The sequence below is a fragment of the Trachymyrmex cornetzi genome, unplaced genomic scaffold, assembly GCF_001594075.2.
Source record: "Trachymyrmex cornetzi isolate Tcor2-1 unplaced genomic scaffold, Tcor1.1 scaffold223, whole genome shotgun sequence".
In the NCBI taxonomy this organism is placed as follows: domain Eukaryota; kingdom Metazoa; phylum Arthropoda; class Insecta; order Hymenoptera; family Formicidae; genus Trachymyrmex; species Trachymyrmex cornetzi.
Window position 1 is genome coordinate 4,962,165 of NW_017296881.1, and position 10,310 is coordinate 4,972,474.

General features: G+C 29.0%; 2 protein-coding genes across 3 annotated transcripts in view; one reads left to right on the top strand and one right to left on the bottom strand.

Moving 5' to 3' along the window:
* Positions 1-406: 406 nt before the first annotated feature.
* Positions 407-8,596, bottom strand: DNaseII (deoxyribonuclease II). The gene is made up of 9 exons (XM_018506258.1): positions 8,552-8,596; positions 6,648-6,878; positions 5,064-5,461; positions 3,497-3,674; positions 2,915-3,094; positions 1,924-2,245; positions 1,195-1,297; positions 969-1,107; positions 407-727 (listed from the first exon to the last, which is right to left on the bottom strand). Exons 3-9 carry the CDS (start codon positions 5,156-5,158, stop codon positions 602-604), a joined length of 1,143 nt encoding a protein of 380 aa, XP_018361760.1. The 5' UTR covers positions 5,159-5,461; positions 6,648-6,878; positions 8,552-8,596; the 3' UTR covers positions 407-601.
* Positions 8,597-8,701: 105 nt separating this feature from the next.
* Vav (Vav guanine nucleotide exchange factor) overlaps positions 8,702-10,310 on the top strand; it is a 6,396-nt gene continuing 4,787 nt past the window's right edge. Inside the window, exons 1-3 of one of the 2 annotated variants that reach the window (XM_018506256.1) lie at positions 8,702-8,782; positions 9,388-9,937; positions 10,072-10,140. In XM_018506256.1, coding sequence (XP_018361758.1) covers positions 9,426-9,937; positions 10,072-10,140 — 581 coding nt within the window. In that variant the 5' untranslated portion in view covers positions 8,702-8,782; positions 9,388-9,425. Of the gene's footprint in view, positions 8,783-8,814; positions 8,834-9,387; positions 9,938-10,071; positions 10,141-10,310 lie in introns of those variants that run through there. The other variant, XM_018506257.1, reaches the window with a different exon arrangement.

The window sequence follows — 10,310 nt, forward strand, 5'->3', positions numbered from 1 at the left end:
CTCATTAAATTCTATGTAACTATTTCTAGAAATAAAAGTCGAAATTTTTATATATACAAAAAGCAAATGTAATGTTCCTCTCAAATAATTACAATATTACATTTTTTATATTTTATTAATTTTTTTTATTTTTGACATATATTTTATATCGATTCTTTTACATTTCATTTGCATTTAGTAACGACGAGACCTCTCGTGTGAAATGTTACAATTCTGCATCGACAAGCTTCAAATCGTCGGTAACGTATCTCAAGAATCTGTCGATAAGATTTTGGGAATTAATACAGAATGTATATTTATAATGTTGCATTTATTTGGTCAGTTCAAACAGCTTGTTTTTTGTAGAAAAATATTATTTTCTACATCGATTATATTGATTACTTTTTATATTATTTTATTGTCACTCGCAATATGTCTATATATAATTCATGATTATAATATATTTCAATTATATATAATGTGTGCATTCAGAATGACAACCGTTCACTGAGCGCTTAGTAAACGGTTGTCGTTCTGAATGTACCCAATGTATATGCAGTGAGAATAAAATTATTAGATTTTCTATATAGGATCTATTATTCTTTGGCTCAAATTAAATTCGTTAAACTAAAATTGTTTTATATTGCTTAGGACATGGTTCCACGTCATTCACCGCTTTTCGGTAATTATTCCAGACGTTCTGATTGTTGAAACAGACAGTTCCACCGCCTCGTATGTATTGAGTATCCTGGAAAATAATAAAATACAAATTATGCGTTTTTCTACTAAATTAGCTTTAAAGATATAAAAGACATAAAAAAAAGAAATGTTATAAACTAAATTATAAGCCTCTGTTACTTGGAAAAAACATAATCGATTTAATTAATTAAATTTATGTTTTAATACTTCGTTTAATAAATTTTTCTTATTTATAAACTAATGTTATCAGCCCTGATTTATGCTTTTTTCTGTAAAAAACATGTACTTACTGCTCGGTTAATATCACCTATGCAAGTCCAAGTTCGATTAGCTTTATCTTCAACAGCCACCGCCCACTTGGAATGATCGCGGCTACTCTTAAAATCGATGTTAACTGATGCCAAATTAATAGTTATAATATTGTATACTCTAAAAAAATAATAAAAATTTAATTTAATTAAAGATATGGATTAACTAAAATTTATTTAACGATAAAAATGAAAAATGTAACATTACTTTACTTGTGCGCAGTCCGATGGCAGTCTGCCTCGTCCGTTTAACCATGTTTCGGCAAATAAATCTGTTTTTAACGTCGGTGCAACGAACTCTTCGTACAAATCTATAGATGAACACAAAGAATATGTTAATTATTTATTGACAAAATTTTGTAAAAAATATATTAATTGTAATGTAAGAGACATATTTATTCCACCAAATATAAAGTAAAAAACTTTTAAAATTCAGCAAACATCCGCTCCTTATTTAAAGATGTTATTCTTTAGGTTATTGTATAATATTATATATGTATTTTTTTTGCTAACAAGTATATATAAGAAAATGTGTAAGGTCACAATCGATTTTTATTTTAAGATCATTTTAAGTAACGTCTTAAGATATTAATACGGCTCTGTAATTGGCTTATGATATGTTAAGATTATATTTATAAAATAGCAATAATAACGAATTCGAGACTAACAAGAGTCAGCACGGGAGAGTGCGCGATATTAATATGGAATGGTCAACTTAACTCCATTTCTGCGATGTCTTTTTTATTCAAGTTTTATATTTAAAACGGTTTTCAAGAACGCGGTTATAAGCACCGACTTAAAAAAAAAATTTCTATGCAAAAATCATGTATGCTGGATTAATTTTTAAAATAGTCAAGATATTGTATTTTGAGTCTCATTTTGAAGACATCACTTTAAATTATATATATGAATACACAAAAATATCAAGGGTGTTTACCTTTCTGCCACTTATCACTCTTAGCAAATGATACGAATTCAACACCGCCAGATGATTTTAACAGCGTTTTGCTGATGAAAGGTGCTTGTCTGATACGCTTCTGATTAGCCGCGTCCGTAAGTACCGGAAACATCGCGGCGAATGTAATGGGGATGTTTCTCCTATATGCTATTATTTGATTATACATCAACTGTCGGCCGATAAGATCAAATTGATCGTCATCCACGGAGATGCACAAAAAGCTCTGTCCATAATGCATTCCGGATGTCGGATAATCATATTCGGATCGATTTCCTAAAGTCGAAGTCTTATTCACTCGTCCCTGAGAACATTTTAGTTTAAGGAAAATCTATATCTAAAATATCTTGTATATATTATAAAACATTGTCATAATAAAGTTGAATGAGCTATTCAGATAAAACATTGCCTCGGTCATTGAATGATGACGCTCGCATGGAATATAAGATATTCAGATTCGATTCTCGGTCGAGGATATTTTTTTAAATAAAATTATTTACAGATGCTTATTAACATCACATTATTAAAATCTTAAAATGCCTATAAGCATCAATGTTATTAAATTGCTTGTCAATTCAATTGTGATATTATTACTCCAGCTTCAATTTAGGACTGTAGACAAATTATCACGGTTACAATTAGCTTGGAAATTGTATAAATTCATAAGAAATATTATTAGACACAAAGAAGCATCTCGATCGAATATGGTATTTTTCATTCACGTGTTTAAAACATTATTATTTTTAATTACTAAATTAATGATTATAATGAAAATGTTAGAATGACTGATAGACTTTAGAAAATCTATGAAGACACTCTTAGAAAAAACGACATTAATCAAGATAATCAATATCTGTATAATTTGTTTATCTGACTATGTTGTCTATTAATAAAATTATCGAGCATTTATGGAAAATACTGAAATAACATAAAATATCGATATTCGGTATATTCTTAATGCTCTTGTACATACTCGTCTTGTATCGTTGCCGCTGTTGGGTACGGGTGGATAATTCGGAACGCTATGTATTAACCAGAAACCCTCTTGTTTGTTTGCCATCACAGCGCCTTTTGTATGACCATATTTGGCATTGAAAGGTCTGTTAGGCGGATCATCATTGTACAAGACCCAGAAAGTCTTCGATGCTATTGACTAAACATATATGATTATATAAAATATTATATATATGTTTGTTATAATTCATAAATATTATGTACACACTTTACAATATAAAATAATTTTAAAAAATGTACATTCTTCAAAATTAAAAGTTTTGTATTCTTATAATTTTAGAGAAAAACATTTTTAGAAATAAATAAACTATAATAAATTAAAAGTTAATTTACAAATTGTAAATAAAAGATTATTTTATAATTAAAATTAATTTAATTAAAAAAATGTAATTTATCACTTATTGCGCAGCAAATAATAGATCTAAATGTGTACTGGAGCTGTACATATAATGTAATTAACAGTTGGCACCAGACAAAATACTTTATCTGCCAAACACATCTGAATAAATAAATACATTTTCATGTTACGGTTTATTCTTACGTCATTGTATAAAGGTGCTAAAGTATTTCCTGGTATGGAATTTTTTGCGCTAATTTTTTTCGTGGATAACTGCCAACCTTTAGCAACAGTATTATTGGTCATATATAAATACGCTGTTCCATTTCTAATCACAGGATTGCTGCTTTCTGATACCTTCGGCAACTTGTAAAGGACATACCTAAAATCATACATTGCGGTAATTGTTCATAAAAGTTATCGATAGCGGAAAGCGCAAACACAATATGGTTGCAAGATAAACATAACTGTAACATAATTGTAATATTAATATAAGACTAATACAAGGTTGGCAAAAGATAATGTTCTTTTTTAAGAACAAAAATTGTAGTTTTTAAAATATGTTTTTAATGTTTCATACATGCTTTAAACAGTATTATAAAAAAACATGTTTAAAACATTAAAACATGTTAAAACATCAATTAAGTCTGTTTTAAAATGTTTAAAACATGTCTAAAATATGATTTTTACCAACTCTAATACAGAAACATTTCAAAATATAACTATTTTTGTTTAATATTCATTATAAGTTTAAAAAATAATAATTGTTTACACATTATTATTAAAATATATTTTGTTCTATACATAGTTTTTTCATACATTACGATATTTGAAAATAGAATTGATTTGAATTTAGTTATTTAATAATTATAACAATTAAAAAATTAATATGTGCGAATTTTTTGCATATTAAATATTATTTATTATTTTTCACATATTCTTTATATTATTTTATTTATCCTTAGATTTAAGGGAAGAACCTAAAGTAGAAACGCGCTGAAATACAGTTGGTTGCAAAAAATAGTTTTTTGTGCTCAAGAAACCAAAACTCTAACTTCAGACACCCTTTAGTCCTTTTTTTACTCTTTTCTTCAAAAATTAATATTAGAACATAAAAACTTTGAAGTCATCGTATTTATTAATCACTTGTCAATATAATAAATTTCAAAGAAAGGAGGAAAAACTAAGTATTACAATATGTTCTAGGACCAATTGACTTTTTTATACATAAATATAAATACAATTGTTCAATATTTTCTAAGATCAATCGATTATTTTTATACACAGATATAAATACAATTCGGATTATGCACTTTTACCATCATCTCGACAATGCAATGTTGTACCTGGTGTACTTTTAATCCGAAATACATTTATACTGCCTACGTTTCGAATAGAAGTCAATTGGTTCTGAAATATTGTATAATAGTTAACTTTTTTCCTCTTTTCCCTAAGATCTATTATCTTGTGATTAATCAACCTAAAAAAAATCAAAATTTTTATTATTAATTTTTGAAAAAATTAAGAGGTGTCTGTAGCTAGAATTTGAGATTCTTGATTTAAGCACAAAGGATTATCTTTTGCAACAAATCGTATTTCAAAAACGCGCCTCCACTTTTGATCCTACCATTGTAAAATATTTTTTTATAAATTGTAGTAATTCAAAACAGTTGACTTTATTTTTTAAAAATTATTAAAATCTTTAAAAATTATTATAATTTGTGACCAGCAGTGAAAACATAAGAATACGTAATATATTGAAGGCACTCACCAATCAACAACTTGATTATTTTCATCTTTACATCGAGGATTTGCCGCATTGGATGTAAATAACAAAATACTTATGCACAATAGTAAGAACATCATCAAATTACGTTATCGATATTCAAACTCAAGAAAAATCCATAGCGATCACGAGCACACCGATTCGTGATCTGTGCTCTTCGAATCAGCAAACATTAATAAGTTATAACATAAAATGGTGCTAATTAAAATACATCGACACAAACACACTTCTACTATATGTACATATACTGCTACACTTGCGGACCGATTACATCATAGCAACAAATTACAAAGCAAAAGCTGAAATCGCGTCGATGAATAGTTCGGTCTGCATTACTTTCAACTCGTTGCAGCGAATATCATGTATTTCTGCTGAAACTCCATCTGAAACACATGCGAATTTACACATAAACACAGCTACAACAACATTAATTTGCCATGAAAATAATGTTTCTTTTGCAATCATTATCGTTAATATTCTACAATTGTTTGCGTAGTGATAAAAATACAGTTGTGTAAAATGTACATAAAATTGTATATGTATATGTAAAATGATAAAGACTACTATTTTTAGACGTCAAAACAATTTCACAAAAGAAATTGCAAAGTATATAAAAAAAAATCAAATTTGGATGAAAAATTACTTCCATTTCTTTGTAAAAAACATTGTACTGATTATTAAATGCATTTGTTACATAATATATAAATAATGAAAAATAATGGTCTATCTTTTGATTTCGGCTATCTTTAATAGAATAATATTTTCAAAACCCATAAAATAATTATTTATATTTCCAAATTGTAATAGATATAAATATTTTTATGAAAAATTTGTATAAATTGAAAAAGAAAATGTTTATTAATATTTTCTTATAAATAGAAATAGATTTTTCATGTTTATAAATATCCACATAAAAATGAAGTATTTTCGAAAATTTATTTTTCACAATTTTTATTTTATTGATCTGTTAATATATCTTAATATATTAAAATTTAATATTAAAAATTCTATTAAATCTCATTTTTAGCTAACAAAATGTTTGGAGTTAATAAAAAAAAATGAAATCTGTTTTCCTTGAATTTTTAATATTACATTAATTTTTCTGCTTTTTAATTCAACAATAATGTCAAAAATCTTTTAGAGTCAGTATATTAAAAATATTCACGCATTATAATTTTTCAATCAAAATATTAAATTACCTTAAACATTTTAAAAGCAAATATATCACAATAAAACTAAGATATTTGAAGAAGGCAAAGCGATAGCGCACCGCCTCCACACGTAGATAACACACGTCAGAGCGATGCTGTGCATCGCCCCCACACGCAATCTGCGCCTATGTTCACACAATGATCTTTGAGAATGCAGCAGCGCCATGTGAAAACTTTAATATGTATATATATCGAAATGAGAAATGTATTTAAGAATGCGTTCTATTTTACATCTAATGTAGATGATGTATTATTTTATCCTTGTTTGATATATATTTCGTTAACAACAATTAATGATAAAATGATACATCATGAGCATTATATACGCGGAACACACTAAGAAAACATGTTTACCTACTCTTTTCTATGAGTTGCTTCTTCGACTGATAAGATCGACACTGTAGAGTTTGTGTTGTAGAGCATATATTCCAATAATATAAATGTGACAAAGGTTTTGTGAAGACTCCAAAAGACTCCAACCTCCCAGAGACGCATAAGAAAGAAAACTGACCATGAAGAATGAAGATCACTAATGACGTCACATAGTCACTTTCATGCATCCGAAGCATCCAGACTGTGCATTACATTCCTGTTCAAAATATAATATCTTTACTGCGAGAAATGAATGTAATGCATGATGGAAATAGTTTTAACATTATATACATATACAGAGTATACAAAAAATCAGGTTATTATCTTACATATAATATTATATGTATGTCACGCCATTATAAATAACTTAACTTATCTACAATTTATATATTACAATTTATAATTATATTATAATTTATTTATTTATAAAAAATAATATAAATAATAACGTGTTATTAACTATTATTATTATATTGTTCTTTAGAAATGAGTCATGAAAAAACCGATTTTGAGAAAATAAAACATAAGGAACATCGAAACATTATACATTATGCATTTATTGTACACATAATTTATTTAATTTGGTACTCCGTCTATCTTGTGTATTTATTTTTAATGCAATTTGAACACTATTCTAGTTTGTTAATATTCTAATTTATTGTTTATTGAAAAATAGATGTTATATATTCATTGTACTCATTTTATTTATGCTCATTGCATTTTCTGAAAATTATTATAAAAAAATTTTAGTAACTTGTGTAATAAAATATTTTATATAAATGATAACAAAAATAAAATAATGAATATAGAGGGAAAGAGAGAAAAAGACATCTACGTTTAACTTGATAGCGCGAAATCACAAAATCGATTTAAGAAATTCGAGTAATCGATTATACTACTGCTTAAGTAACTTCGAGTAATAAGGAAATATTTATCTTTAGAGCTACTAAATTCAAATTTCAATTAATTATCTCATTAAGTAATATCTGTATTATCTTAGTAAGGTAGCACGATTAATTTTTGTTAATTAACACATTAAAAAGTTTGATTAGGGACTACGAATTATATAACCAGAAATTTTACTTTGAGCAATTCTGCCAGTTAAATTAATCGTCGATTAAATTAATCAAAGTTCGATCGAAGTCGCCTTAATGCAATTGTTTTCTTCTCATTTAAAACTTTAAAACTCATCATGTATAAAAGGCTAGAATTATATATTTAAAACACAAATAAAATTAATTTAGTATACTTATAGATTACACGGACAAATATTAAAAATTTTTTTTAATATACATAAAATGTACCTACAATATATGAGAAAATATCAAAATTTTATTAAATTAATGTTATTAAATTTTATTAAATTAAAAATCTATATTTTACTTTATTTAATCTCTACATTTTGATTCGTGCAATTTGTTTTGCTTCTTTGATTTTCGTCGAAAATCAAAGTAGCGAAAATTCGGCGCGATGAAACTGAAAAAATCTGCATCCGGTCGCGTAGCGACATCCGGTACACGCGCAAGGCTCTAGAACGCGTGTGGCCGGTCCTGACTCCTGTGGGATAGTGGATACCCAATCGACCCAGCTTACGGAACACGGAGCGATTCGTCGCTCGGCGCTGCTCGATCACTAGAGTAGCGATATCGTCAGTCACAATCAATTCGTGCAGTGGTTTCTGTGGTGGTATGGCGGACGCGAATTGACCGTGCGGGGGTAACGCGGTGTGAACGTCACGACAAGTGTCGCGGTGAAAATGACCGAGTGACGCGCGACGTGCAGCACGAGGCTACACCACGGCTATACGCGCGCACTGCAGTAACTCCAGTTTCGAAGGACTCTCCAAAGGGTTCCGTGCGTTCATCGCCTTTCCTCCGTTTCTCCACTTACATCCGTGTGGTCTTCCTCTCTTCTCGCAAGAGAAGGGATGCCGCGATAGCCGATGGTACCATCCACAAGACTACCGAGCGAATCCACGAGCGCCGCTACAACGGATCGCGCACTGAGTATCGTTGGCCCCGACAGAGAATAACAAGCTCCGCGATGACTTCCGTTTCAGTCGTTTCAGTGTCCCGAAGAGGCCCTTCCATGGTTCGAGAGATGCTCGGCTTAGAATTGTCGGTCAGTCCACTTGCAATAGCCGAGAATGAGAGACGATAAAGATCACGCACGGTACACGCGATTTAATCTCACAGATTGATCTCTCTAACGGCGATTCATTTTGTAGGAAAATTCTTTTACGCGAACATTTTTTCGCGAGATATGTGAATGTAGCTTTTAATAAGGATAAAATCTTATTGGCACATGCTTTCAACAAGTGCCTTAGTTCTTATTTTAGTGTCTATAATATATTATGAATATATATTATTGTATTAGCATAAGAGATATATAATTATTATTTTATAATTAGTTATTGCAACGAATATCAAAGCATGTGTGTGTATAAAATAATATTTTATTTCTCATATTATAATATTCAATATATTTCATAATATAACTTTTACGTTAGTAGTTATCTTGAATTTTATGAAAGGATGTCACATATTAAGCATTTATCATAAAAAATTTCATGCTAGTATTTGTAATCTCAATTTGTTCAAACTTCTCAATCTCATTATCTTTTAATAATTATTTTTTTTTTGTATTATAATAAATGCTAAAGAACTTACATATTCTTTTTATAATAATTATATCTATTTAATCTATGATATTTTTATATTTAATAGGATAGCAGCCTGATGAATGAAACCTTGGAATCTAATGCATGAAATATCTGCAAAATTATAACCGTGCCTTCATTGTCCTAACCATTGAACAAAATTATAAATGTGCCTTCAATGTCCTAACCGTTGAACAAAGAAGTATCAAAATGAATAGGACAGACAGCGTGGATGCTAATAAAGCTTGGCATGAATCTGCCAGATGGTTGATCAGATGTGGCGCACTACGAGCAGATCACAAAGCCAATTGGCCACAGGCAACTGCATTCGACTTGGCCTATACATTACGAGATGGTGTATTACTGTGCAATCTATTGAACATTGTAGATGCGGGATGCATAGACATGAAAGACGTGAATCAAAAACCGCAAATGGCACAATTTCTTTGCTTGCGTAATATAAAAGTATTTTTATCAGCGTGCTCGAATGTCTTTGGTCTCTCCGATTCGGAACTCTTCGAGCCGTCGATGCTATTCGACCTTTCTAACTTCCATCGCGTCCTCTGCACACTTTCTGCCTTGTCCAATTGTCCACGACTAAGGCGAAAGGGTATAATGTAAGTAATTTGTCGATATCTGCATTCATTTATATTAAAATTTGATTATCATCAATTTGTCACAATTGAAAAATAAATAGATTAATAATTATAACATGAATAAGAAATAATAAGGAAATATATATTTCTTACAGTGGATTCTCCGTTGGTCATGGAAGATCACAAGAGGATATTTATAAGGATTTACAAAGTGCCGGAGCAGGGTAAGAATCCATTACTAAATTACATTTTCATAACTTATTAATTTATATACAATTTATTGAATATTAAATGACAAGAAATATTATATCTTGATTCTAAAATATTAAGGTTTGTCTCTTTGTTAAAATAAAACTTCTCTTTCCATTCACGTTATACAGATATATATATATAT